Below are 27,633 nucleotides of genomic sequence, written 5' to 3'. Positions count from 1 at the left end.
TATCAATATCGTGAAATACATTTCCTTATAATGCCAGCTCTATACAGGCATATGATCTGAATCGAAGTGTCTTTCAGGAAGTGTCTTGAATGTTCTGATAAATATTATTTACACTTTTATATATACACGATTCGCTTATTTTAAATATAGCTGAATTCTGTGATATGTAGAAATGAATATGTAGCCAACTGCTCTGTGTGTGTGTGTATTCTGGCTTAAATTAACTTTCTGTTGTGAATATATACTGTTAATTTTGCCACTATGGCACATTCCCCAAGATTAAGTTCTGAGTGTGATGTTATTGATAATGTTTCTCTTTTCCAATGTTGTGCTAAATTTATTCTCACAGACATGAATGTTAGTAAATGGTGACAATTTTTGTTAATATGTTTTAGAATTAGGTCTAGTAAGAATTGCAGTTTCACTTCAGTTTTTATTCTAAAATTCTCTGAATTTAGATAGCTCTTGGTTAACAATGGTAAGTGGGACTGGGGTTTAGGACCGATAAATGATCCATCATGCAACTTCATTACTAGCTTTTTAAAAACTTTCTATTTATGAATTTACAAGAATTAAAAACATTTTATTTTTATGAAAGTTGAAATATTACTGATTTAAAGAATTACAGAACTGGAAGGACCCACTTAAGCTGTGGAATCCAACCTACACCCTCCTAGTGGTTGGTGACTTCAACGTTCCTATTTAATTAAAAACATCAAACAGTATCTTTCATTTGACTGAAAAAAATGCAATGGAAAAATTCTAAGATGTTAGATAATTTTTGAAGGTTAATTTTTATGCTCTATCTTCATGCAATTTTTTTCCTAATTATCTATCAAATTACTTGACAATATACTTATATCTGCAGTTCTTTGAGTAGTCATCTTTCAATGAGGACACATGAGTTATGTATCTGTGCAGTGTCCCATTCAGAATTTTCTAGACTTTACAGAATTGTTAGGAATCCGCTCAACTTTCCACCCTTACTCAGCATAGCTCCTGAAATGAAAATCTTGGAGGAAATTAATAATAATAATAATAATAATAATAATAATAATAATAATAATAATAATAATAATAATAATAATAATAGGCATCGGCATCATCAGCTATCTTTTAAAGTGAATACATCAGAAGGAACATAGTTAAGAGTAAAATATGATAGTTTTTATGTTTCCATTTAAGAAACACTGAAGTAAAAGCACTGATGAGATTCAAATATGTGAACAACCGGTTCTCTGTGTGGATGCTGCTTCCGGAAATCCATTCTGGGCCTGGGCAACAAAAAAATAGCTTCCAGTTCTGCCAAACTGGTGCGAACTGGCTGAATCCCAACACTGAGTAAAAGATAATGCCCCTTAGATGAGCTTTAGAAGGCCAAGGCTACACAATGATCCAAGAAAAATGGGTTGCACTGTCCAGTGATGAGTGTGAAAGTCATCCAAAGGATGAAGCAATGTTTCCAACCATTTGGGAGAAAAAAGCAGGAAATATAAATAAAGGAGTGCTTTGTCTCTATAAACCAGATATGTCAAACACAAGGCCCAGGGGCCAGATCTGGCCCGCAAAGTGGCCCGCAAAGCCATCCTGGAAACAGTGAGGGAACGGCCCCCACTGCCTTGGCCCTGGCCCAGAGACCCTCCTTCTGCCAGAGACCCTCAGATCTGTCCCACTCCTGCCCAGGCCCCCATAGGCACCCTTGATGTGAATGATGTAGAACTGGCCATGCCCACCCAGTAGGCCATATGCACTCTAGCCACGCCCACCTAGTTGGCCACACCCACCCTGGCCATACCCACCCGGCCCCCTGAGGGCAACCACAATGCTGATGTGGCCCTCAATAAAATTGAGTTTGACACCCCTGCTATAAACAATGAAGGCAAGAAGATATGCAATTCCCAGTTTGATAAGATGACAACATCACTACAGAAAAAGATTACACTCAATAATAGGAGCAAAATTTGGGTGTGCCATATTTTAGTTTCAATAGTTCCTCTCAAATGCCTAAGAGCTTAATGAGAAGGCAGCCTCAGAAGCAGAACTTATGTGGCAAAGCTTTAGCAATGATTCTGAGCCATCAATCAGCCCCATCACTCCTAATCTGGAGCCAGCAAATGCAGAAGCCTTCTCCACCCAGCCCTCAGGAAATTTGTTAAGTTGTCTCAAGAAAGAGCAGCAACGCATGCTCTTTGAACATGCATAGGCATGTTCAACCACACCTGATCAAGATCAACTGTGTTTGGGCAGGGTTGGAAACTGCTGGTATTTAAGGAGGAACTTTGGCATAGCAAAGCAACTAGAATGGCAAGAACTGGTTGTCAAATCATTTTCCTAAAAGGATTAGTGTCAACTTTGAAAATGAGCATGGCTGCAGCCATTTTCCCTACTCATTTTCGGTTGACATATAGCATGGAGGGAGGGGGGGATTACTAGGTGCTTTGCTAGACTAAAGAGATTTCTCCCATGGGAACCAAGGTCATCAGCTGCTTCTGGGACTGCAGCTTGGGCGTTTCGTGAAAAGCCTGCCAAGAAGATGTATTGGGGAATTTAGTAGCTTGCATATCTTTAGGGGTAGGATTTCTTAACTTTGTATTGGGTACATGTCTATTCAGACTTGGTTTCACTTCTGATGTGCCGATACTTTGTATCAATGCAAGCCTCGGAGTTCTACTTTATTTATCTCTGTCTGTCGGAACCATGACAATTAGTTTATCTTCTGATTCTTTCTCTTGCTGATTTTTTTAAAAGCTTTCAGTTTTGATGAGTTTTAATTAAAAATGTTGACTGAACTTATCATTTTGATTATGTTTATTGCACCATTAAATCAAATAAGAACGATCATTTGTGAGTCCAAAAGGGCAGAAGTTGTGGGCTTGAATGGTTTTGTCAAATGTGTACTTGTGGCACCTTCCGGAATCAATTAACGATGAGTACCAAAGTATCACTGTATTATATTAGAATGAAGCCACTTTAAGCAGCTGATGACCTTTTCTTATCATGTGTATAGAAGAAAGTTATCTGTTGCTCAAGCAATGAAGAGAGAAGAATACTTTAAATCAACAAAGATATAACTCTCTTAATTCACTAAAGTATAAAGGGGGTGAGTGTACAGTACAATCAGATTTGCAGAATTGTGTTATTACAGCCAATCTCAATAAAAGTAATTTTAATCTTCCTTTGGAGGTCTTATCTACACTGTGGGGCTGACAATATTGGAGTGCAGTTCTCTCTTATGCCCACCAGAGTTTAAACTGGCCATTTCTTTTTTATACTTTCCCCATGACTTAATGGACATGCTTGTCATGTTTGATGCTACATAGCAGTTGATCCTGATATAATTACATTACTACTCTGGGAAATTGTAGTCAAAACATAATGCCTACAGTCCTGTCAAAGGGCTTCCCCTGATGCAAAGAGAATAAATTAATTGGAATATCATAGCAGTCAAGATGCGAAAAAATGTAGATCCTGGCCGCCAGAATTGTGGCCAGTAGGAGAATGGGTAGAAATATATAAAATAGGAATCTATGCCAAGAGAAATAGTGGTCTTCACCAAAATGATATTCTATTACATATTGCTAAATATGAGGGATTGGTTGCTGTCCCGTAATAAAAATAAACTAACCTTGGGATTGTCTCTATATGATTTATTGCCTTCATCAACACATGCAGTTTCTATTCATGGTGTCTCTTCTGCTATGGCTGGCTGAGCTGGTTGGCAAGAACGTTGTCACCTTCAGGAATGAAAGTGATGGAAACATCAATGCTAAATCTGTAATGTACAGTGCAAGAGGGTTCCAATGGATCCCCTTCTTTAGTTATATATCAGAACACCAAGAATTTCTCCAATTAGAATTGAATATGTTGGCCACAGATAAAGCTCTTTGAAGGGCCAGAGTTCCTTCTAAATGATGAAGAGCTTAAATCTACTAATGCATCACATTTTTTAAAGAAAAAAGTTACTAAAGATTACAGACCATTATACAGATTACTGAAAAATCCTACTATCCAAGTAAGTTGATTACTGTCAACTTAGTTAACAGGTTATCTGGTAATTTTTAAGAATACTATGTAAACTACATTAAATTTTTTGTCATGAGTTTGTAACAAAGAAGAGGTTTTTTTTCAGTTTGCTGAATGGTATTTGAATGTAAAATGTAAAGAAGTTTATCCTCCCAAAGGGCCACTTTTCATCGTATATCATGCCAACCCTTTCATCAAAAATATTATACTGATGGTTGAACATGTAAGAGTTTTCTTGGCATATTATTTTTCTTCTGTTCAATCGTGTCCGGTTCTCAGAGACTGTGTGGACAAGTCCCTGCAGTTTTCTTGGCAAGGCTTTTTGGAATTAGTTTACCATTGTCTTCTTCCTAGGGCTGAGAGAAAGTGATGGCCCAAGCTCACCCAGCTGGCTTTGTGCCTAAGAACTAGAACTTACAGTCTCCCAGTTTCTAGCCTGGTGCCTTCACTACTAACCAAACTGGCCATAATATATATATATAATGTATTATAATGTGCTGTACTTTATTGAATTGCATTATACTACGCATTCTTTTAAACATGTTCATTTTATATTGGAGAAGACTGATTTAAACTGAGCCAATTGCCAAATAGAAGCTCAAGTTTTTCCCACAAATTTGTTGGTGATATTAAGGAAGGAAATGGGAATACCTCTGATGAGATTTAAACTAGCCAATGAAAGAGAAATTCTGTGATAAAAAACAGAAACATGGAGAGCTTGGCTTCTTACCCAAGATTATTATCTTGTAGAAGGCAAGGTGGCTCATACCTATCAATTTACAGGAAATATATTGGTATATAACTGGTTCCATACAAACATCATGTCATAGAAGAATACAGACATTTTTCAACTGCATGTATTATTTCAGTTCTCCACAGCCCCAAGAGGTTTTTTTATTGTATTTCTGTTTCCAACATATTCCCCTCACTTATCTCACATTTCCATATTTATAGAACATCCATGCTGACCTATCTTTTTGTTTATCAAGTTCTGCTTCTATAATGCTCCAGCCTCTAAATGAATGAAGTGAATTCTTCCCTTGTAGATTATTCAGTGTATATGAAAATGGCTACTTTTCTGCCATTGCCAGACTAAATTTGTGTTGCAGGAAGTTATATATACAATTTCCTCCTTTACAAAAGTCAAAGCAATCATCTTCAGAAGAGCCCTTTACATGCGTAGTATCTCTGCTCTTCTTCTGGATGTAGACACCGTACAATTCTTTTTTTACTATTTTATTGAAGTTTATTATAACATAAAATGAAGTTGGAAAATAAAAGTTAAGGAAAAAAAATGGAGGGAATACAATCTGTAAGGAAAAGAAAAAGAAAAAAGAAAAAAAGGGGGCTGACTCCGACTCTTTCCAGCACAGTAAAATACTAATACAGTTATGGATAATGTAAGGCTGAAATTATAATTATTGCAAACCAATTCTATCATTTATACAATTATCAAATCTTCAAACTAAAATTATAAATATCATTTTTCCCTATATAGAGGATAAAAAAACCAGAAGCAGGATCCCAATAGAAACACGACCAAATAAATTTTCTTTGTTTAGAACAGGGGTGTCAAACTCGAAACGTCACATGATGTGTCACAACTTATTGTGACTTTTTCTCCATTCCCGGCAATAGGGTGGGTGCAGTTTTGGCATCCGGCCTGCAGGCTGGCAGTTTGACACCCCTGGTTTAGAACAATTTACATCACAATCTTAACCAATCCATTTTTTCTTTCTTTTTTTTCCTTATTGTGAAAAGTAATATATATTTCTATTTAGGCTTATTAATCTTTGTAGATTATTTTCATTCATATTAACAAAATTCACTATACTCTTCCAATTTCTTTAACCTTAAACTTATTTTATATCCATTTTAAAACTCCAAACGTTTCTTTAAAAATATTTCTAAGTTCAACAAATTCTAATGCATCTTTTCTTTAACTTCCTCTTAACATACCTACTTTCAAATTCTCTTTCAATAAAATTTAACTACATTTAGAAATTACTTAAGCACTACATATAAGAAAAAGAAAAAAAATCAAATTCACTTTATAAACATGAAACCAAACATTGGAATTTTTTTCAGTTACATATATCAGACCAGTAAAAATCCATCCTAACTCCAGTTAGCTTATTAAGTTGCTCCTTCCAACTTGTTCTCATAAATTAAAATCTTTTTTTCTCTGGAATGTCTATCAAATTAATATAAACTTTTTTATATTAATATAAACTTTTGCTCAGGAGATTCTTAACCTTGTTAGTATTCATAACGAAGAAGTCCCACACTTCTTCTCTTGAGGATTCTTGATTTACTTGGAACTTTTCTTTTATTTGCATTGGAAAGCTTATATTTAAACCATCTCATAATAAGCATAATTGGTGCCAGATTTGTATTCCAAAATTACAATTAAGTCCTCTTGCATTGTTAAATACTTGTGGAATATCCTCGAAAATTTGGTTAACTTTCTGCATATAATTGCATCTCTGGATTATTCAACTTTCTTCCAATTACTTGAGTAATTTATTTCTCTTGCTCCTCTTTAGAACATAACTGATCTATAAACTGATTTTTTTATTTAAATATTTCTTGAATATAACTTTGGCGACCTGATGCATTCAATATTTCTTCATTTTCTATTTTTTAGTTCCCTCTTATAGTTAAAGAATAGACTTTTATAAATCAACTGGTATTTCCTGGCCAATCAGAATTCATTAAAATCAGATTTTAACCAGTCACAACAAATAGTCCAAAGTTACAAATTTAACTCCCAACATCAAATAAGACCACAACTTTTTAGATCCTTATATTTCTCAATCAGACTAAAAATAAAAATACTCCACACTTCCACTTTCAGGTGCAAAAATGTTAAGCTGCACAAATATGTTTATACTTTATACTGCATACAAATCTGCATAAAAGTGTACTTTATACAAATTTATTTATGCTTTTTACCACTTTATACAGTACTGGTAAGACCACGCATGGAATACTGCATCTAGGTTTGGTCATGATACAAAAAAAGATTCTGAGACTTTAGAAAGAGTGCAGAAAGAGAAGAGCAACAAAGATGATTAGGGGATTGGAGGCTAAAGCATATGAAAAATAGTTGTAGGAATTGGGTATGTCTTGTTTAACGAAAAGAAGGATTAGGGATGACATGTTAGCAGTGTATTTGAAGGGCTGTCACAGAGGGAAGGGAGGGTCAAACTATTCTCCAAAACACCTGAGGGCAGAACAAGAAGTAACAGATGGAAACTTATTAAGGAGAGATCCGACCTAGAACAAAGTAGAAATGGTCCATCGGTGAGAACAATTAATCAGTGGGCCAACTTGCCTTCAGAGGTTGTTGATGTTCCATCCCTGGAGGTTTTTAAGAAGAGAATGGACAATCATTTGTCTAGAATGGTATAGGGACTCCTGCTTGAGCAGAGAATTGGACTAGAGGACCTCCAATGTCCCTTCCAACTCTGTTATTCTGTATTCTCATTCTGTTTGGTGCAGAGAAATGAGTATCCTGCAGCCCCTCCCTATGTTTCTTTTAAGCAGCCCTGCTATACAGCAAGATTGAGAACATCAACCAAGAGAAGAGCAAAAATTTATACCCCAGAAGAGAGACCAGGGAAGATGATGATGATGATGATGATGATGATGATGATGATGATGATTTAGATTACAGCTGGTTGAAATGAGATGTAAAGAGAGCTGGAAGTTTTTTGTTTCAGCCAACACTTGAACAGAGATACAAGCTGAGCAGCTGAGAGCCAAAAGGAAAACTGCAACCCAGCTGAGCTGGCCTAAAGCTGTTGTAACAAGGATAAGACCTGTCAAGGCCAGAAAGAATCCTACTTGCAGTTCAGCAGGGGTCCCGTGCCTGGGAAGGAACCATTCTGATTAAAAAGTCTATGGACTGAGTCTCTGCCCATAGTGCAGCAATCAAAGTCCAACAAAGAAGCCCAGTGGCAGGTCAATGGGGAAGTGGTGGTCAACTGTGGCAACTGAGATCTGCCAATGTGGCCTGTGGCAGAAGCTGCTGAAAGCAGTCATCACAACTGTGAGCCATTGCAAAGGTGCAGCTGCAAGCCAGGCAAAGGTTGTCTGGGAGAGGTCTAAGCCCTAATGAGACAAAACCTAGATTAGGGCTGGCCTCAGGCCTGATAGGCCCATTTGCCATTGCTTAGTAAGCTTTTAGCTTATTGAAGTCTAAATCCTAGAGTTCATAGAGGGGCTACAAAGATACTCCCTTCCCCAATTAACTGGGGCAGAAAGAGTAGGCACCTAGACCTTTAGAGTGCAATATGGAGAGTAAAGTACATTACTAATGTGCAACCAATTTACCATTAGGCTATGTATCACCTCATCTGCATGATGATATCCTAAGTCCAATCTAAAGCATAGACTCAGAGCAGTGAAATTTTGCAAAGCCACATTAATATGGTTATATTCCACTTCTCAGTAAAGATGACAGCAAAGCTAAATGTAAAAGGAAATAGGTAGTTAAAAAAGCCACATAAAACATTAAATCATCCATTAAAATTATAGCTGTGGAATCCTTGGTACTCTCTGAGCTTGTTTGTTTGCTTGCAGACATTTTGTTATTCAAATATGTAACTTCTTCATTGCCAGAAGAGAGCGGGGTTTTGATCTCTGTTTATATACAGTAGAATGTTACCTGAAAGCAAACACCTAGCTCAGAGAGTATCAGGGACTCCACAGTTCAACAATTCAACATGAGTTAAATGTCAAATACCATGCTTCTAAAATCTTTCTGTCATATAATAAAATTCCTGGATTCCCAATATTATTACTATTATTCCCATAATATTAAGATATTATTATGTCAGATATCGCACATGACTGGACGTTGTATACCCATGTTTATTTATCTTTATTTATTTTCATATCACTAGTCCTCAGGAAAGTCATCAAAAGGAAAAGGGCACAAGTCTTTGGAATCTGCCAGCAGGCGCCTTTCTTAACCTAAGAAAGAAAGCAGTTGTTAGAATTATTATTGTGGAGTTCAGATACTCAGCATATGTAAATCCCTCTGTTCTTTGCAGTTGCTTATTATGGGTAAGTTATACAGAGAACTAAGACATTTCTCATCATACTGGTGCAATATAATGTATGATAAGATGAAAAGGTTTCTGAAAATTATCCTATAACAAAAAAAGTGGAAGCACGATAGTGTAATTTTTCAGCAAATCATTGGGCTCATAAGAACTACTCTTTTTTTCAACCTCTGATGAAGAAAAAGTCAAAAACCAGTGGCAAGGTGAATTCAGGTGAATTCAGGCTGAACGTGATACTGTCATCCACATGCTTGTTTTTTTAAAGTGTTTGTCATAAGCTCAAAGAGGGAAAAAAATATCCCTTTTTTTTACATCCACTTTGACTACTCACTTTTCCAGAGCTTTTGCGTATATTGGAAGAATAACTTCTCAGTTGCTTTCATGAGCCTTTACAAATTAAGCTGAGCAGAGGGCATATGTGCAAAATCCCTTGGTATGGTTCACAAAAGGGAGAGGTAATACAGGTTTCTCTTTATGTGAGCCCCCCTCCCCTGAATACTGAAATTGAAACAACCCTGATGGACTCTTTCTCAGGGGTCTTTTTTTCTGCCATCATAACAAAAAAATATTCCTCATTTTCTCATTTAATTTCATGGTGTACTTTCTCCATGGAACATATGTGTGTAATGTATATAAACATAATCCATTTGGTCTGTGATGACTTGCTTTCTCCTATGTGAAAGAAGGTAATATTTAGGAAGAAAAGCAACCCTCAATCTAGAAAAATATCTTAAGAAACAAAATGAAGCCATGTCCTGTTTAGGTCTTCATCAGTATTGGCTAGTAAAAAGGAGATTATAGCCACTATGTCAATAAGTTAAGATACCTGTGAAAAAAATCAGTTAACTATGAATGACTTGCCTGTCCACATAGAGAAATACTGCTTTCTCATTACATGACCATAAAACATTCATTTGGTGAGTATCATTCAGTATAGTAATCCATTAAATTAAAACAAACTTGCATTAAAGAAAAGCATTATGAATTCAAATTAAAATAATGTAATTAATTTTGGAAATAAAATAAATTATCCCTACATTTTCACATTTCCAGAACCTTCTTTACCTTCATTCAATATCCATCTCAAGTATATCATCAGTTTTCATTCGCTGCCGATTATCATAAGTCCTGGTTTTCTCCTGCTTCCTCTTTCTACGTTTTTTCCGACAATAACTTTGAAAGGAAGTTAAAAAAAATTAAGTTTATAAGTTTATAAACCAATATATTGACGTTGTAAAACTAAGTTAAAATCAATATATAAAAACACTCTGTTTTGACCCAAGTATGAGTCTTTTTTCTTCTTTTGCCTGTATCAGCCCCCAAACTAGGGCTGTCCACAGCGGCAGTCGCAACTGCCACAAACTTTTTGTATCAAATTTGGATTTTGCCAACAAAGAATTAAAGGGAGAATGATATAGCTATTTCAAGATTTTTTGCTCTCATCAGTCAGCCACACCCTTCTGAGATTTGAACTTGAGCTGTCTGCATGTTAGGCAGTTGTTTTAACCTTTAGGCCAGGGCTTCTCAACCTTTTTACCCATTGTATCACTTTTAGGATATGGCAACATCTGAGTACCACCAGTCGCCTAGCAAGGTGTCAAAAACTTGATGATAAAAAAGGGCTTCCAGTTTGCGCGCACAGCGCTTTTGGATGCACAGGAAGAGCTCTCTCCCTGCCATCTGATCCTTCTTCATTGGAGGACCCTGAAAAGGGTCGAAAGTCACCCTGGAAGGGCGACCACCACAAGGAGGCCCTCCTGTGATCGTGGAAGAGTGGCAACCCTCTGCTTGAATCCAGAGCAGCTCCTTTTGGCCCGAAGAAGAGACCGGCCATCAAGATGGCCAACCATTAAGCCATTCCCTGCCAAAAGCCAAAAGCACTACCTAGCACAACGAAGCAATCTGGAGGACCTGGGTGAGACCTTACCTTTCTTATCCCCCTAACTGCCTGCCTGTGGGACTTTTCTGAAAATTTTCTCCCCCTTTTTTTTTGAAACAGCAGCATTTGTATACGTGGGGAATAACATTTTAAGCCTTAAAGTGTGGAAGGGGAAAAATCATCTGATTAAGCAAAGAAATTAAGCAATATTATTTCTATTCATTAAAAAGCTCCTATTTTTGTGGGGATCTACTACCCTATTTTCTGTTTAAGATGTGAATTAAGGAAAAAATGGACTAATTATACAAAAGGTTTATATTAATTTGGAAAAAAAGAACTTTACAACTTATTCTATATGCTATTGATGACATCTTGTGGCTAAACCTGGAATTGCAAGTAAACCTTTTGCTTATTGTGAGAGCTGACTGAATAACAGAGTTGTTCTTGATACTATCCTCAAAGATAAGTGTGGGAACACCTGGCACTGAAAACAACTTTTAGGAGCATTGGAGGTGGAAAATTATTGACTCTTATTAAAATAGCCTCCATGGAAGACTTAGCTGTAAACACCAACGAAATGGATGACTATATCCCACCACTTAACTACAAATTGATATTAGACACAATCTTGGCTATAACTGCCTTTCTACTTTCTAATTCTTATATTAATAGAAATGGACTATTCTACCTATCAATCTAAAAAAGGAGACAAAAAAGAAAAATATGTTACAGCAAGTGAATACCACTGGCAAACAAGCTTGCTTACATTTTGGACTGACCTTGGCATTGAGATAAAAACCTGAAACAGCTGGGTATGAATTTGGATTAGACTTGTGGAGGTGGACACTTACTGATTTTTATTTGAAAAATAGCCTCCACTAAGAACTATTTATAATTACTACAAAATGGAGAACGATAAGCCACAAACCTTGCTTGACTGTAATCTTATATTTGAAACAATCTATAGAGTCACGTCACTGAGATGTCTATTTCCAGATTAAATAATTTACATGCCAACTTTAATTTACGAACTAAAACCCTGACTGCAAATAAAGAATTTACACTTCAGAATATAACAAATTTGGAAGATACTACTATTGAGACAGAGGAATATAAGCAAAAACAACAAAATAATGAAAAAACTATTATCCAAAACCTGACTTTACTCAAAGAACCTACAATTATTATGACAGACAATCCTAAAGATCAAGAACAAACTAAAGAAAAACTTAATACCCAAGTTTTGATCCTTTCTAAAGAGCCTATAACTTCAGAAGTATACTACAGGCAAGATAGTGATGCCAACATAGAGGACGCCGAAGACCAACTAAGACAACTTGTGGAAAGCCTGGACAGTCAACTACTAACTATAATACTGGATAAGATTTTTTTCCTTAAAACAAATCAACCCAGATGGAAGAAGAAGCCAGACTGAACTGCAGACAGAGATGTCAGAGCAAATAAAGAGAGTGGAATTAACATGGCAACAATATAATGACTATAAATGGTTCAACCTTTGTATATCGCTGATGGTTGGATGGCCTCCTCTGATGCAAATAATATGCATGCGAGCAAAGGAAGACCTACTTGGCAATTTAAATCCCTTTGTCTGGAAACCCCACTGGCAAAAAAAGAAACCTAGAGTTAAAAAAATGAATTCCTAGAGAACTATTGTAGGTCATTTTGTTAGTAGTTAGTGACTTATTAGGATCTGAAATAGAAAATATTTGTGAGATAGAATTAAAATGTGTTTAAGTACTTATTAGGCTTATTCTAAATATTATAAATTTATATATTGACATAATAGAAAATTGGCATGGATCCTATCTTTGATGTTAAAATTTTGGTTATGTATAAGTAGTAGTAGATTAATAAATATAGGCTCTCTGACTGGTAACTTGTGACGTATCAGGATAGGAAACAAACAATGTTTATTAGGTAGAAGTTAGCTATGTATTTAACTATTGGGTGTATGTTAGATGATACAATCTTTGGTGTAATAAAATAAGGGAATTTTGGGTTCTGAATACTATTTGAGATGTCAAAGGTTAAACTTGAAAACTACAATTAAAATCAAAATTAGATAAAATCTAACAACAGGATATACGTAGATATACTTCATTGAAATTGGACTGATAAAATCTTTTTTAATTGACCATGCTATTCTTATAAATCTGTTATTTTAAATATGTTGTATTGAATGTTGAGGGAAATAGGTTATAAATTGAAAAAACTAATAAAAATGTTTTTTAAAAAAAGAAACTTCCAAAAGTTGTAATTGCTAAAGACTTATTAACTTAATAACTACATTTGTAGTTTCATGAAAATCCATATAGAAGCCAAACTTTCATTTCAGTGTACTCACTGAGTGCAACTGCAGATACACGCAATCAGGATGATAAGCATTACCATAACAGCTATCAAAGAAACCACAACAATTTGACTTTGATCTCCTCTTAGATGAAATAAGTCCAACCGCTCACATCTTTCCCCAGTGTAGCCTCTCTCACAGCTGTAAAAAATATTTTTAAAAAATGTTTTACAAGTCAGTTTTTTCCCCCTTCAGGATTAAAGTCTACTTCTACAAACTAGCACCTATCCCAGGTAGAGTACACACTCATGACTAAAGCAATCTTTCCTAGCCTGGTTCCTTCTAGATGAGTTGGATCACAACTCCATTACCATTAGCCATGCCAAGTGGTGTTTATGAGAACCATAACATGACACAGTTGAAAGGTACAGATTGGGGAATCCTAGGACAGATCTGTAAACAAACTGCACATGCAAATGAAATTTAGGGCTTGAAAACTGCCATCCAATGGAATTCCTGATCTAGAAGGGCAGCAGATGCATTCAGGGAAATATCACCTGAACGTGATAGTGTTTTTCAATTTAAATAATGTGTGGGCTTCAGCTTCCAGAATTCCCTAGCCAGCATGCTCTGTGCCTCCCTTTATGCTTGGGGTTTATTAGGAAAAGTTTTGGAAATAAACACACAGTGGAAGATTGGTATATATGCCAGTTTTCCACACTTGTTCAATTAAGGAAGTCTGTGGCTGAGCACCCCATCAGTTGGACTAAATCAGTATTTTCAGATCAGTATTTCTCAATCTAAGCAGTTTGAAGGTATGTGAACTTCAACTCCTAGAATTACCCAGAAAGCATGCTGGCTAAGGAATTTGAAGTCCATACACCTTCAAGGTGCCAAAATTGAGAAACATTGCACCAGAACAACACATCACAGAAGAAAACAGTTCCAATTTAAATCCTATCCAAACTGAGTTTTTTTGTTGTCAGAATCTTAAAAATAAGGATAAACAATAATAAATTAACAACAAGGACACCCAGAACTATTTTTCCTGTAGTATGGTTGGCATTATTGAGGATCCCTGTTAATATTTTAAAATTTTCTGTCAGTCAACAATCTTTACTTTCTGTCAGTCAACAATCCTTGAAGAACTACGATGACCACAACTAATAAATAATGGAGAACGTATATCATAATTATAAGATCATGATAGATTCAATTACCCACATTATCCTTTAAGATGGTATATAAAAATTCATTAATAAAGTTATACTAACTTTAAATCTTTTTAAAAAAATCTTGCATTTTCCAGTTCAGTAGTTGAGGGTACGTATAAAATAAAGATTGTAATATATATAGGATTAAGTCCAGAATTTTGCAATACCAAATCTAAGATATTGGCTTTTTTAATCTGAGAAGAAAAGTAATTTTAAAAGTTATACCTCATAAATTTAAAAGGTTAAAAAAAAATCAGGATGCTCCACCTCTTCTTCAATCTCACAGATTCGTCCTATTCAAGGTGAACATCTAAACTAGGGAGATTCCCTCAAGGGCATTCTTCATGCAATGTAAAGACTGCCTAAGAAATTTTATGGATTTCTTAATAAAGAATAAATAAGGTTTTAGCAATCAACCTTGCATAGATAAGATTTTGTCTACTCATCAACATTAAAGAGAACCTGGAGAGAAATCCATAACTGGAAGATTGCATTATGATTTTTAAAGAGTTTTTACAATATTCCCTCCAGAATTGAAAGAACAGCTGAAAAGAACAGATTCAAATAAGTAAGATATTTGGCCATTAGTAGATAACAGATTCAAATAAGTACATACTTGGCCTAAGCATGACAGATACTTTGGAGATATTTGAGTCATACTCAGGTTTAACTCTTGGGAAAAGGCATGTTTGGATTTGGAACTTACATGCAGGATGGAGTTTGTACTGCATCAACATAGCGACATCTTCCTTTGACACAGAAGTACTTGTATTCCTCAGGACACTCAGAAAAATGTCCACTCAGTCTCAAATCGGTGGTACCATCTAGAAATAAGAAAGTAAAAAAAACAACTATATTAGGTTCTACTTAAAATACTTAGTCACTTGGATTACTTGTGACTAACTTTTTCCTGTGCTATTTTTAATAGTTTCATCATTTGAAAAATGTTTTCGGTAATCGTATTCTTAATTCTTTGAATGTCACTCTGAGTGGAAAATTTCACATGAGCATTCTGTCTTCATTCCAATCCTGTGTCCCATTCAAGGATTGCCCAAAGGGTTTTCAGAAGCAATGTTCACTTACAGATTTGAGGGGAACTTAGAAAGAGCAATGGTCTTTAGAGGTATTGTTATGTATTGAGCTTTTGGGAATTCCTTATCACGTGTATGCTGGAAAGCTAACGGTTCTCCAGCAACACAGATAGGACTTTCCAGTCCAGGCTGCAGTCAACTTGGCGGGAATGAATGGGTTCAATCTGATTGGTTGTTCAGACTATGGGAGACTATATAAAGACTGCATGGATACCCTTAACCCTCAGTACAGTTATAGTTATGAATAAAGCAACTATTCTTCTGTACTCATCTGCCTGGCATCTTTCCTGCTCGTCCGAACCTGAAACATAACAGGTATAGCAATTTCTTGCATTTACTTTAATCTCATCTATTATAGAAAGGGAAAGAATGCATGGATTGAAAAAAAAATGTTTTTGAAAACCGAAAACTTGATGAAAAACATTAAGCTGCTGCTAATCCTCAACAGAAATTCTCACAACAATGAAAACCTCAGACAGGAGGAAGAGTGTTGCCGGGTGGGCAGGCAGGTGTCTTGCTCAGCTGTGACTTGGGGGGCACTTTTTTCAGTGCCATTGTAACTTCGAATGGTCACTAAGCAAACTTGCCTGCCTGTTGTAAGTCGAGGACTACCTGTACTTCATCACTTTTTTCCTTGTTTTGGGGTGGTCATCAAGTTTTTGACACCTTGCTAGGTGACTGGTGGTACTCGGATGTTGCCATATCCTAAAAGTGGTACAATGGGTGAAAAAGTTGAAAAGCCCTGATCTAGAGAGAACACGTAATCTCTTATCATTTTTTGCCTATTTTAATTTGAATTCCTAGACTGTCTTTTACTGTTCTATTTTTGGGTAGGTTGGACTATTTTTTCTTTTTGTGTGAAGACAGATGCAGAGAAGGAATTAAGCAGCTCTGATTCCTCCCTGCTGCCTGTCACTTCCTTGCCATTTTCTCCAATTAATTGACTAATTGTTTATTTGACTTTTTTAGTATTTATATGTTGAAATAAACTTTTCTTACTATTTTTGACACTTGTTGCAAGTTTTAGTTCATTGTAAGCTTAGCTTTCCTAACTTCATCTTTGCAGATTCAGGTTATATGCTAGTATTCTACCTTAGGTATGTGTCCCTCTTTCCATTTTTATACTTATCCTTCTTGTCTTTCAGTTTATCATATAATTCTTTGTGCAACTATGCTGATTTCTTCTTGGTTTTCTTTTTTTCCCTTTTCAGTGATATTGTGCTAGACTGGGCTTTTATAATCATATTTTTCAAAGTTTCCCAAGCTTGAGTTGTTTTCCCCTTTAAGACTTTCATCCATGTAATCCTTTCCAAGTTCTCTCTAAGTTTGCTAAAATCAACTCCTTTAAAGTCTAAGACACTGGTTTGATTATATTCTATTGTATCTGCATTGTGTTGAATTCTAATATGAATTCAGTATGGTCAATCTCCCCCAAAGTTCTTACAACTTCAACCCCACTCTATCATTTCTTCTCTGTTAGTAAAAATTAGGTCCAGGTCCCTCCTCTACCTTTTGGATGACAAAGTTATCAGTTATGTTGGTCAGGAATCTGTTAAATCTCCTACCTAATGCAGTTTGTCTCCCAGTTGATGTCAGTGTAGTTAAAATCCCCCATTACTGCTGTAGTACATACACTTGTTAACTGATTAGCAAAACATTCATCTATTTCTTCTGCTTGGTTGGATGGCCTATAGTATGCATCTATGGCATCATTTTTCCCTTTTTTATTAATCTATATGTATTCTAGGATGCTTTCATCCTTGTTTTTATGCATTTTATGCAACTTGATGACCATCACCTGTCTGATTTAAGCTTAGAATGGCTAACTAACAATCCTCACTCCTCCAAACTCCGTGAGATATTATGCAACAGGGCATCTGCAGAAGAGAACATTTGCTAATCAGGGTTGAAATGAGGTCATTTCATTACCCAAATTATGTAACATCATCAGTGCTAGTAGGGTTTGCTCCAATTTTATATTCTTGTGGGTTGTCCTGTCAGGTGGGAATGGGAGTGGGCTTGATGGTTTTTGGCTGGGCTTTTTAAAATCTGCAATCCAACAACCAAGCTGAAAGAACTTACAATATGGAGAATTGGAGGAAGGTGTTACAGCATAGACAGCTGATGAGTCCAAGCTGCAGAGAATGAAATATAAATAACTGGAACAGAGAAAAGCAGGGCAGAAGAAGGGGAGAGAAACGGCTTTATGTTCAATTAAGAAGATTGACAAGGTGCAACAAGAGCAATTTAAAAACACCTGGTAAAATAAAAGAGATTTATCAAGATGGGAAATAAGCCTAGTGAAACTCTGAACTTAGTGAGAGATTAGGCAAGGCAAAACTTGAGAGAGATTTAGATCTTACATTATGCAAAGAGTCTGAACTGGTTCTTAGAGGTCTTATCAGCAAGAGAATATACAGAACATGAACATATTTCTTTCTCTGTCAGTCTCTGGATAGCAATAATTACATGTCTTTGACATTTTGATTTTGTTTTTTTTCCATGTGTTACATCTACCCTGACACATCTGAAAATTCAAAAACATTTGCATCCTCAGACCCAAGGATAGTACTTCCAAATCCAGATATTTTCCAATTCTTGACAACTGTCCCCTGGTTTGGGTTAAAAACTGCACTACTGTATTCATGTAACATTAATATAGATTCTGTTTATTAAGGGATTATTAATAACCGGACATGAAATGGGAGGCAAACAAATTTCATAATAAATAAAAAGTTACTGATGGTCAGTAACAGAATGTATGCATCTATATTTCTTTAAAGAATCATTAAAACAGTATATATTTATAATTAACATATTGCAAAATAAAAGCTTACTAATTGTGATTGCCAGTTTCCTAAAATGTTGTACATTGCTACATGTAATTAGAATGGAAATTATTTATTCATTAGATTTCTCTCCTGCCTTTATTTTCTATACAACTCAAGATGGCATAGATAATGCTAGCTCTGCTTATTTTCCCCATAACAAATCTGTGAAGTATGATGGGCACATAGTCACCCAACCAACCATGCTCAAACAACAGATAGAAGTCCCAGTCTCTTAGTTTCCAGTTTATCATCTTACTTACATCAGTTAATCAATTGAACAGTCTTCCTGGCCATTATTGAAAAAAATGCCATTGTTAGGAATTGCAATCCGTCTGTTACCTGTACAAGTTCCATTCATGTAATCACAGGGAGGCTTCCTGGTTTCTGGGCCAGCTGTTGCATTTTCACTGCTAGTCACAGAGCTGAAAATGACTATGCCTTTAGTTAGGGAGGAGAAGAAGGCAAATCATTTTAAAAGTATATTTCAAGTAGCTAGATTCAAATTGCAATAATACTTCTACTAAGTGTACCGCTTGTTTCTTCTTTCTAAAGATACAATTCCTGTTTTGTTATCTTAATTTTAACAACTAATGTGAGTTTTGCTATGCCTTAAGAAAATTTTCAGTTTGAAAAATTTCTGAATGGCATACTGTAATACTCTAGACCAGACATGTCAAGCTCATGACGTCACGTGACTACGCAACGTATTGGGACAGTTTTGCCATTACTGGCAATGGGATGGGCGTGGCTTCCACATGACGCATCTGGCCTGCAGGGCAGCAGTTTAACACTCCTACTCTAGACAAGTATTTACATTACCTATGTTCAATAAACTAATACATTTTAGAAGGAGAAAGAATAAGATATATCAATAATTTATTCCACTTAGGTTCTGTTAAGGTTCCATTTAGATTGTTGTAAATTATTAGTTCCCTTTTTCACTCTGATCTATCTGGTGGTGCAGTGGGTCAGTGGTTAAGATGCTAGGCTTGTCAGCTGGAAAGCTGGCAGCCCAGGTTTGAGACCTGAGTTCCACGCAACGGGGTGAGCTCCCATCCTTGCCCCAGATCCTGCAAACCAAGCAGTTTGAAAATATGCAAATGCAAATAAATAGGGATAACAGCGCTCCATGATGTCAGGCAACTAGTGGAATAAAATCTGCAGGGTCTCCTTTACCTTTTTATGTCCAATTTAAAATTACTAGAACTACCTACCTTTCCTCTACAAGTAGGTTTTTATGCTTGAGGCTGATTTTCCAAAATCTATGAAATTGTCAGATATACTAGAGTTTTGTTTACAGCTGAATAAATTAATATTTATCAAACTTACATTTTCCCACAGAAAATAGACTGTGTTACTATGTATAAATTACCTAACTTTAACTATTTTCACTGCTGAAAGTTCCAACATAGAACAGCAAATTACATTGGATCACTTAAATTTCTAAACAAGCATGCCTAAGATTAATCACAAAGATACCTTTTTCATGGATATAAACCTACAATCACTATTAGTAAATAATATTTTCATCACAGGAGGCCTCAAGTAAAGATTTGTTAGAGTTTCTTCAGCTGGTGACCTGGAATTAATCCTCAATCCCCTTTATTAGCTCTTTCCAAAAGAGCTTGTTTTTTTAAAAAAAAAACCACTGCTAGGCTCAGACATATATATCTACTGTACAAACCAAGTCCCTCTTACTAAAACTTTCTTAGATTGGATAATGATGTTTATAAATTAATTTTTTCCTCCTTATTCTTGCCTACAGGGTGCAAATACTTCCAGTTTTGCACACCTGCATGCTCTTCCACAAATTTGCATGTGTGAAGAAGCCACTAAAAGTAAAAAAGATGGCTACTGCAGGGGGGGGGGAATTCCTGGCAGCAATGTTCCCACTCCCATTGGGCAAAATGATAAATTGGTGGCAATTTCAGGAGTATCCCTCTACCTCTTTTTAATGCTTGGTCCTTCTAGATTAGAACACCATACAAACTTCAATAAATAAAAACTGCCAAATATAAAGAATATTTAATATAATATAAATATTAAATGTCAGCAAGAATTATTTAAGCCATGAATTCTGCCTCATATAAGAACACTGTAATAAAAAGAACACATAGCACCAAAAGATAATTAATGTTTGCAATAGTCTGACCTTCTCCACCTTCTTGTTTCAGACACATTGGGATCACAACTTCTAGAATCCTTAGCCAGCATATTTAAGGAAAACTATATTAGATTATGGGAGGTGTTATAATTTGGTAACTTAAAATGAGAATACTCTTATGCATACTTACAAAGTGCTGTAAGAAAAATGTAAAATTTGTCCCAAATTTTGTGCAAAAAAATAGTAACTTGGTAAGATTCTAATAGGGACGCGGTGGCTCAGTGGGTTAGGACGCTGAGCTTGTCGATCAGAAGGTCATCAGTTTGGCGGGTCAAATCCCGAGTGCCGCGTAACAGAGTGAGCGCCTGTTACTCGTCCCAGCTTCTGCCAACCTAGCAGTTCGAAAGCACATAAAAATGCAAGTAGAAAAATAGGGACCACTATGGTGGGAAGGTAACAGCGTTCCGTGCACCTTTGGCATCTAGTCATGCCGGCCACATGACCACGGAGACGTCCTCAGACAAACGCTGGCTCTTCGGCTTTGAAATGGAGATGAGCACCGGCCCCTAGAGTTGGAAACGACTAGCACGCATGTTGGGGGAACCTTTACCTTTACCATTAAGTTTCTAAAGGATTGATTAAAATATTAGATATCACTAAATTTCTTAAATTTGACTTATGTAAAGGAAACAGTCTAATAATATATTTATTTACTGGTAAAGCCAATGAGTTCTGCAGGTATTTAACTAAGCAAGGACTGCAACCTTCAGAAAGGAGCATAATTCTGCTCATACATCTGACTTATTAAATACGAAAGGTTTATTTGATTTTTAAAATATAGAATGGATATACTATTCAAAATAATAACTAGAAAATATAGATAATTAATTCAATTTTGAAAGTAAGATAATGAGGGGGAAATATTGAACTAAATATGTGTAAAACACAAAAACCAGAAATATGATCTATTGTTTAAATAAACTTATCCACATTAAAATTTCAAAACAGGTATCTTTTTGAGGAAGGATATTGTTAGATACTGGGTTCATTGCTTGATTGATGAGATGAGGAGAATGAGTTCAGCAAAAATCATTGTTTATTTGGTTGCAGGAACTGAACTGAGAAACAGGGCTGCAAATGCAGCAATTTATACCCTGGCCTCTAGGTGGTGGCCAATAGTTTTAAAGCAACATATTGGTGCCCTAGAGGCAGCCAATGGCGGTGCTGGAGACGGGTTGTCTGAAGAGCTGGAAGTGTTAGCCAGCTTCCCTGCTTAAGCAACCTTCCAGCAATTAACCCTACGTGATATTCCTAAGCAAGACAAAGCCCAATACATTACACACACACACATCCTAGAATGTACACACATTATAACAACAAAGGAGATGATTACAGCAATTACAAGTTTTACAGAGATGCAAAAGTAATATGCAATGTACACATTTTTCCATACTTGCTAATACAGAGGATCTCCTGGCTATCAGCAAATCAATGACACATACAACATTATAGCTCAGTTATTTTGGAACAAAATCTTGTAAATATGCAGGAGGCTTGCGAACCCTTGTGGAATGCCTGGGAGAGCCAGGCACTCCCTGCCCTACCAGCTTGCCCACCGGGCTGGATAGACCAGGGTCCATATGTTCAAGTGAGTCTGGCTGACTCGGAATTCTCTGACTGGCCATTTCAGGTCAGCCCACCCCAGAGTCCAATCGCTCCGCAGAGTTAGCACAGCAGCTGTAGTGTTTTGGTTGGCTTTCTCCATCAGAAGCCCCATGTTGCACTCCTGGACTTTGCCCACCTACAGCCACTTCCCCATTGCTCTGACTGCTTGGGACCTCAGAGCATATGGACTGATCGGCCTGGCTGCCGGTTTGCGGTCCATGGATGGGACCTGGGATGAAGTTCTCGCTTTGTGGCCGTTCTGGAAAATGCTTTCTAAGCTGATCGATATCGCGATGAACGACTCGCCTGCCCTCTAGGCCCACTTCATATGAGAGGGGGCCTGATGTTTTGGTGATTTTCCGTGGCACCCACAAGTTCCCATGCCTATAGTTCCGGGCCCACGTCGTCCACTTGCAGCCCCCTTGGAGGTTTTGGGCGAGAGGCCTCAGCTTCCACCCGGTCTGGGTGCAACCTGTCCAGTTTCGTAATTAGTCGCCCACCCCAGTGCAGCTCTGCTGAGTTTTTACCCATTGCTGTGCACAGTGTGGAATGTTGGCAGAGCAAAAAATCGGCCAGTCTGTGGTGCCAGTCCCCAATCACTATGCATCTCAATGATTCTTTCATGGTGCGTACCATTTGTTTGGCTTGACCATTACTAGATGGGTGAAATGGAGCCGATGTCGCATGCCTAATGAGGTTTGCCATCAGAAAAGCCTGAAACTCTGCCACAGTAAATTGGGCCCTGTTATTGGACACTACGATGTCCGGTAGCCCAGGTATTGCAAAGAGTTTCCTAAGCACATGGATGGTGCTAGCAGTAGTCGTATTTGCGATTGGCATAACTTCCAGCCATTTAGAGTGGCTGTCAATCACTATAAGAAAGAGCTGTCCCTGAAAGGACCTAGCAAAGTCTATATGAATCCTCAACCAGGGTGTGTGTGTCTCCTCCCACCTGTGGACTGGCGCATACGGCATTTCAGGCCTAGGCTGCTGGCATGTGTAACACCCATGAACTTGGCTTTATCTAATCCTGGCCACCATAAATAGCTTCGTGCCAAAGCTTTCATGCGAACAATACCCAGATGACCTTCATGAAGTGATTGCAGTACCCTGTCCCTTAATGAGGTGGGAACAATGACCCTGTTCCCCCAAAGAATACAACCCTTATGAGCTGAGAGCTCATGTCTCCTTGTGAAGTAGCTCTGGAACTCAGGACCCGGGATTTTCTCTAGCCACCCTGTGTGGATCCAAGATAGCACTCTGCTTAGAGTCTTGTCTGCTGCTGTTTCTGCAGTTATGTCCCCTACATGGAGGGGAAACTCCAGCAAGTCCTGAATGGACAAAATGTGGGCTGCTGGGGCCGGATCTAGCTCAATTTGAGGCAGTGGAAGCCTGCTCAGGCCATCTGCATGGCCCTTGCCGGGTTTGTGAATTAGCTTAAAACTGTAAACCGATTAAAAAAATGGACCATCTTAGCATTCTAGGAGATAAGATGTGGGATGCCTGTCTGTCTGTAGTGAATAACCCCAATAGCGGTTTATGGTCTGTGAAGACCGTGAAGTCCCTGCCGTATAAGTAGTCGTGGAATTTTTTTACTCCAGCTACTATGGCCATGCTTCCTTGTCAATTTGTACGTAATTACGCTCTCCAGAGGACAGTGTCCTGGAATAAAAGGCAATCAGAACTTGAGTTCCATCGCTCTCCAAGTGACTTAGGACAGCCCCCACCCCGTATGGAGACATGTCACACGCTAGGCATACAGGCACTGATTCCTTGAAATGAGTGATCGTGGAACTGACCAACAGAAGAGCCTTCAGTTTCTGAAAATTTTCTTCATGAACACTAGTCCACTTCCACACAGTATTTTTGTCCAAGAGCCGATGTAATGGCTCTGCCACTGTGGCCTTGTTAGGAAGGGACATGTGGTAAAAATTTAGGAGGCCTAGGAATGCCTGAAGCTCTCCCTTTTGGGGCTAAGTGCCATCTGAATGGCTTTAACCTTTGACTCAGCAGGGTGGATGCCATTGGCATCTGTACAGAACCCCAAGAACTCAGTTGAGGGGACTCCAATACTACACTTATTCTTTTTAAGCTTGAGGCCTGCTTCGCGCAGCCTTTGAAGGACAGCTCTGAGCCTCCTTGCTAGTACCTCGGTGGACTCACCGGCAATGAGCACAACATCAAAATAGAGGCAAACCCCTAGAATGCCCTTGAGCGTCCACTCCATAATGCCTTGAAAAATGCCAGGGGCTACGCTGACCCTGAATTGCAGGTGTTTAATTTTAAATGCCCCCCTGTGGGTTACAATTGTCTGTGCCACGGCTGTGGCCTTGTCAACAGGAAACTGTTGGTAGGCCTGAGCCAAATCTAATTTTGCAAAAATTGTACTGCCTTGCAAGGACACCAGGATGTGGCTTACTACTGGTACCGGGTATGCATGCTGTTTGAGTGCACGATTGATTGTGCATTTGTAATCGGCACAGATTCTGACCTCCCCATTGGCTTTTAGTGGCGTTACAATTGGGGTCTCCCATTCACCCCTATCTACTGGCTGCAGTACTCCCTGTTCTACAAGTTTATCTAACTCAGTGTCTATCTTGTGTTTAAGAGCAAATGGCACTCTACGAGGTTTAATCCTGACCAGCATTACAGTAGGATCTAGTTTAAATGTTATTGGCGGGCGTGTGTACATCCCCAGGGCTGAGTCAAACACATCTGCGAATTCCTCACATACTGTTGCTAGACTCATGACTTGCGTCCGGTTGATTCCGGTTACTTGGATGCCTAGTGCATCAAACCAGTTGAGCCCAATCAGGCTCGTTCACTGACACCCTACTACGACAATGTTCAGGTGCCCAGAAAAACCCTTAATTTAACGGCTAGTGTGGCCTCACCCTTGATTGCGACTCTGGCATTCTGGAAAAAAATATTCTAGAATACAGCAAACCACTTCTATTGTCAAAGAAGCAATATGAATCTCTCAATTTTGTCTCCAGGAGTTGAACTTAACTTGAAGGGCACTTTATCTTGGAATGCTTATACAATGGGCATTATTCTCACCAGATTTAAGAACAGATCTTAGCCCAGAAAGTACATTTCATTTCCAGGCAAAGCAACGACACAAGAATGTCCCAATAAAGGAAGTAAGTATGAAAAGAAAGGCATGGATGTTTTTTAAACATGTGTTTCATCACTAAGTTTTGACTACTGGCATTAAAACATTCCAGGAGTTCCAGAAAAACGTGTAATCCAGTTAAACCACTTGCAATATTTCAAGGCAAGTGCCAGAGAACTAGAAAATATTCCAACATTTAAATTGATATCAATATAAATAATGTAATGTTTAGTAAAATTAATTGGCATTATTACTGTCAGATAAACAAATCCAGACATATGCTCTGTAATGCCAATATTTTCAAATACCCCCATTAATTACTGTATTGTGGATTAAAAATTGCACTGATTCTCTTTTGCTGAAAAACAGATACTAGGAAATGTTATGAGTTTATAATGCAAAGTTACACTGCAATGCAATGCAAATTAACCCATTAATTATTTTCAGTTCTCTATAATGTAATAGATTGTTAGTGATATGTAGTGATATGATTGCAAAACTTAGTTATATGTTTTTCATTTTTTTTATTGAAAAGTTTTAAAATAAGGAAAACTGTATTTTAAAACTTAGTTAACAAACAATATAATTTAATAAACATACAAGCCCACATTATAGCAAAAACACTTAAATAAGAAATGTTACAAACTATTTAGGCTGGTTTGTGATTAGACCAGAGCAGTCTTTCTTTACCTTTTAACTATTTCAAACTGTCCTGGATTCTAAGGCCCCTTAAAATAAACACACAGGATAAAAATAGGCACTTGGGTACTCTATTTAATGGGTGTCCTGCCAAGCAATGCTCTAGCAAAGGCATCTAGTCTAATTGATGATATACTTGGCACAGCAAAAAATCCTCCTACTTCTGATTTCCCCAGCCTTTAAAATAAAAATAAAAAAGTGGGTACTTGGTTTCAGTAGAAAGACCTGAATTTTGCACCATGGTAGGGGTATAGAATGAATTAATTAAGATTTTTCAACTAAACATGCCCAAGGTACTTTTGTATTAAGAGAAAGGAAGGAAGGAAGGAAGGAAGGAAGGAAGGAAGGAAGGAAGGAAGGAAGGAAGGAAGGAAGGAAGGAAGGAAGGAAGGAAGGGAGAAAGAGAGAGAGAGAGAAAGAGAAAGAAAGAAAGAAAGAAAGAAAGAAAGAAAGAAAGAAAGAAAGAAAGAAAGAAAGAAAGAAAGAAAGAAAGAAAGGAGTCTAACTTTATCATTAAAGATTAAGGCTTTCCAGTTGCTGAAATAGATTTGACCATATTCCAAGAGGGATGAAGTCTTTTTAACAGCAGCCTAAGCTATCTTTCCACAGAGCTTCCTCTCTAAAATAAATTGATCTTTCGTTGTACCACAAAATCACAAAGAGTCATAACTGCAAGCACTTTGCTGTTCAAGTAGATAGAAGACATTAATAAGTTGATTTCTTTTTTTCCCCTTTTCCTAGCAGAGTTCCTATCCAGGACAAGCAACAACACTGCAAGTGAAGCTGAACCTGCTGGGGTTTTGCTTATCAACTTACTTACTATTAAATTTATATGCTGTTGATGATTGATTGATTTAATTTATATGCTGCCCCTCTCACCTATAAGATGACTCTTATAACCTTATAAATTGCTTGGAAATTCCCGCCAGAGAAGAAAATACTGACAGCGGGATTGAGTTACAAATGTCATTCTCTTTTCCGGCAAGGTTCCCCGGGCAAAATAGTTGCATGTATGTCAAAAAAGGACGCACCTGTTGAACGTCTGCCTGCCGTGAAGCTATCGAAGAGTGTTCTATGCAAGAGCAGCATCAAGTAGCCAGGAACCCACCCGACAACCGTGGTAGGTAGAAAGGAAACGTCAATCCTCACCCAGGAGAAGCAGAGGGCCAGAGCCTAGAAGCGCGTCTGGGGTCATCAAAGCCGGACTTCACCTCCACTAGCCAGCGGACTACAGCAACTTACACGAAACAGCCACCGCCCCACAACCTGAAAAAATCAGGAGGCGCCGCTGAGACGGAAAGGCGCAGCCTCTCCGGCAACCTGAGACAGGGGTTCCCCCCCCCGCGCGCGCCTCCTGCTTCTCGTGGCTGGAAGGCACCGGGCTGATTGTTCGCCGTCCGTGTGCGCTTTAACGCCCATGCGTGAAAAGAAGCCTCAGCCACTTCGACCGCTCCGGTATTGCCTGAACACCTGGCAACCCTTGCTGATCTTACTCCTCCTGGCACGGACGGGGCGGAGGTTGGCATCACCCTCTTTCCTTCAAGAATATAGGGAAATGTTTCCCAGTCCCAGAAGAAGAAGACTATTACTTCTTGCTCTTCAAGTATTTACGCCACCAGTCAGAGGATT

At 37.7% G+C, this 27,633-nt stretch overlaps 1 protein-coding gene across 1 annotated transcript; it reads right to left on the bottom strand.

Moving 5' to 3' along the window:
* Positions 1-8,899: 8,899 nt before the first annotated feature.
* Positions 8,900-27,199, bottom strand: BTC (betacellulin; the record flags this gene model as incomplete). The annotated part of the gene is made up of 6 exons (XM_083378990.1): positions 8,900-9,003; positions 10,161-10,268; positions 13,340-13,486; positions 15,206-15,323; positions 18,761-18,859; positions 27,154-27,199. The coding sequence occupies 5 exons, from the start codon at positions 27,197-27,199 to the stop codon at positions 10,163-10,165; spliced, it is 516 nt and encodes a 171-aa protein (XP_083235116.1). The 3' UTR covers positions 8,900-9,003; positions 10,161-10,162.
* Positions 27,200-27,633: the final 434 nt, after the last annotated feature.

Source organism: Vipera ursinii (assembly GCF_947247035.1).
Source record: "Vipera ursinii genome assembly, chromosome: Z".
Taxonomy (NCBI): Eukaryota; Metazoa; Chordata; class Lepidosauria; order Squamata; family Viperidae; genus Vipera; species Vipera ursinii.
The sequence above is the reverse complement of the archived record's forward strand: the minus strand, read 5'-3'. Positions and strand labels throughout refer to the sequence as shown.